General features: G+C 63.4%; 1 protein-coding gene across 1 annotated transcript; it reads left to right on the top strand.

Moving 5' to 3' along the window:
- Positions 1-200: 200 nt before the first annotated feature.
- CIB1 (calcium and integrin binding 1 (calmyrin)) lies at positions 201-1,103 on the top strand (the record flags this gene model as incomplete). Its single annotated transcript, XM_010134768.1, has 4 exons — positions 201-354; positions 577-695; positions 778-866; positions 1,082-1,103. Coding segments are annotated over 4 exons (384 nt in total), but the record flags the coding sequence as incomplete, so codon positions are not given.
- Positions 1,104-1,534: the final 431 nt, after the last annotated feature.

Raw genomic sequence — 1,534 nt, 5'->3', positions numbered from 1 at the left:
GGGGAAGCTGTTCCCTCACTGCTCGCCAGCTGTGCCAACAAACAGCTTCCTGGTCCCCACTGTGCCACAGAGGCTCCCAGACATCCCAGCTGCCCAGGATGGGCACGGTCACGCCGTGGGGTGATGGACCAGTGGCAGTGTGGGGTGTCTGCCAACCTGGCACTGCCCAGACTGGCTCTGACCTGTCCCTGTGCTGGCAGGCGAACCCCTTCCAGCACCAGATCTGCCGGGTGTTCTCCACCTCGGAGGATGGTGACGGGAGCATGTCCTTTGAGGACTTCCTTGACATGCTGAGCGTCTTCAGCGACTCTGCCCCTGCTGACCTCAAATCCTACTACGCCTTCCACATCTTTGGTGAGGCTGGGGGCCAAGGCTATGTCCTGGGGTCCCCGCACCTTGGGGTGGGGATGGCAGGGATGAATCCACCTTCAGGAGGGCTGGCAGTGCTCTCAGAGCACCCCTAGGGGTGGCAGTGACGTGCACCGAGAGCTCCTCGGGTCACCCAGGCCCTCTCCTCACTGAGTGCGGGTGCTCCTGACTCTCTGGAGCCAAAATGTCCCTTTCCTCTCCCCAAAGACTTCAATGGTGATGGGATTCTGGACAGAAAAGACCTGGAGAAACTGGTGAACTGTCTGACGGGGCAAGGCGAGGAGTCCCAACTGAGCGACGCGGAGATGGATCAGCTCATCCAAAACGTGAGCACCGTCAGGCGGGGTACGGGCTACTGCTCGCTCCCGACTGCCCAGAGCTCACCGCCGGCCTCTCCCTCCCCTCCAGATCCTGGAGGAGTCCGACATCGACAAGGACGGCACCATCAACCTCCCCGAGTTCCAGCACGTCGTCTCCCGCTCCCCAGACTTCGCCAGGTACGGTGGTCTCCAGTGGCACAGCTTGTCCCTGTGGGTCTGTCCAGGAGGGATCGCTGATCTGGGGCAGAGCTCTCGGTGGCGCGGTGGGACAAGGCTGCCCGGTATGAGGTGTCCCGTGCTGGGTCATGCTGAGTCCCCGTAGCACCGGGTGCCCAGAAGCCACTCGCGTGTGGCCCAGTGAGGAGGTGCAGCACCTGCCGTGTCTCTTGCAGCTCCTTCAAGATCGTGCTGTGAGAGCCCTGCGGCTCTGCAGCACCGCTCCTCTGCTGCTGCACGCCTGTGTTGCCCCTGGGGGGGGGGGCGGGCCCTGCCGTGTCTCTTGCAGCTCCTTCAAGATCGTGCTGTGAGAGCCCTGCGGCTCTGCAGCACCGCTCCTCTGCTGCTGCAGCCCTTTGCGTCCCAGACGTGTCCTTTCACAGTGAGCAGACGCCCCCGTTCCTCACCAGCTCCTTGCCAGCCACGCGTGCCTTGGGCAGGACACCCTCCTGCTCCCTGTTCGTGCCCCGCAAGATGCCAGAGGTGGGGCCCCTGGGCCATTGCCTTCCCTGCAGCCGCTCTGCTCTCCCAGGGTGGGATTTTAACTCCTTGTGCAGACCGAGTGCAGCAAAGTGTGTGTGTGTGTATGAGGCACCCAGAGGTGCTCCCGGCTGGGGCTGCACCCAGCA

Source organism: Buceros rhinoceros, unplaced genomic scaffold (assembly GCF_000710305.1).
Source record: "Buceros rhinoceros silvestris isolate BGI_N320 unplaced genomic scaffold, ASM71030v1 scaffold31734, whole genome shotgun sequence".
Classification (NCBI taxonomy): Eukaryota; Metazoa; Chordata; class Aves; order Bucerotiformes; family Bucerotidae; genus Buceros; species Buceros rhinoceros.
Note: the sequence above shows the minus strand (reverse complement) of the source record. Positions and strands in the feature narration are given on the sequence as shown.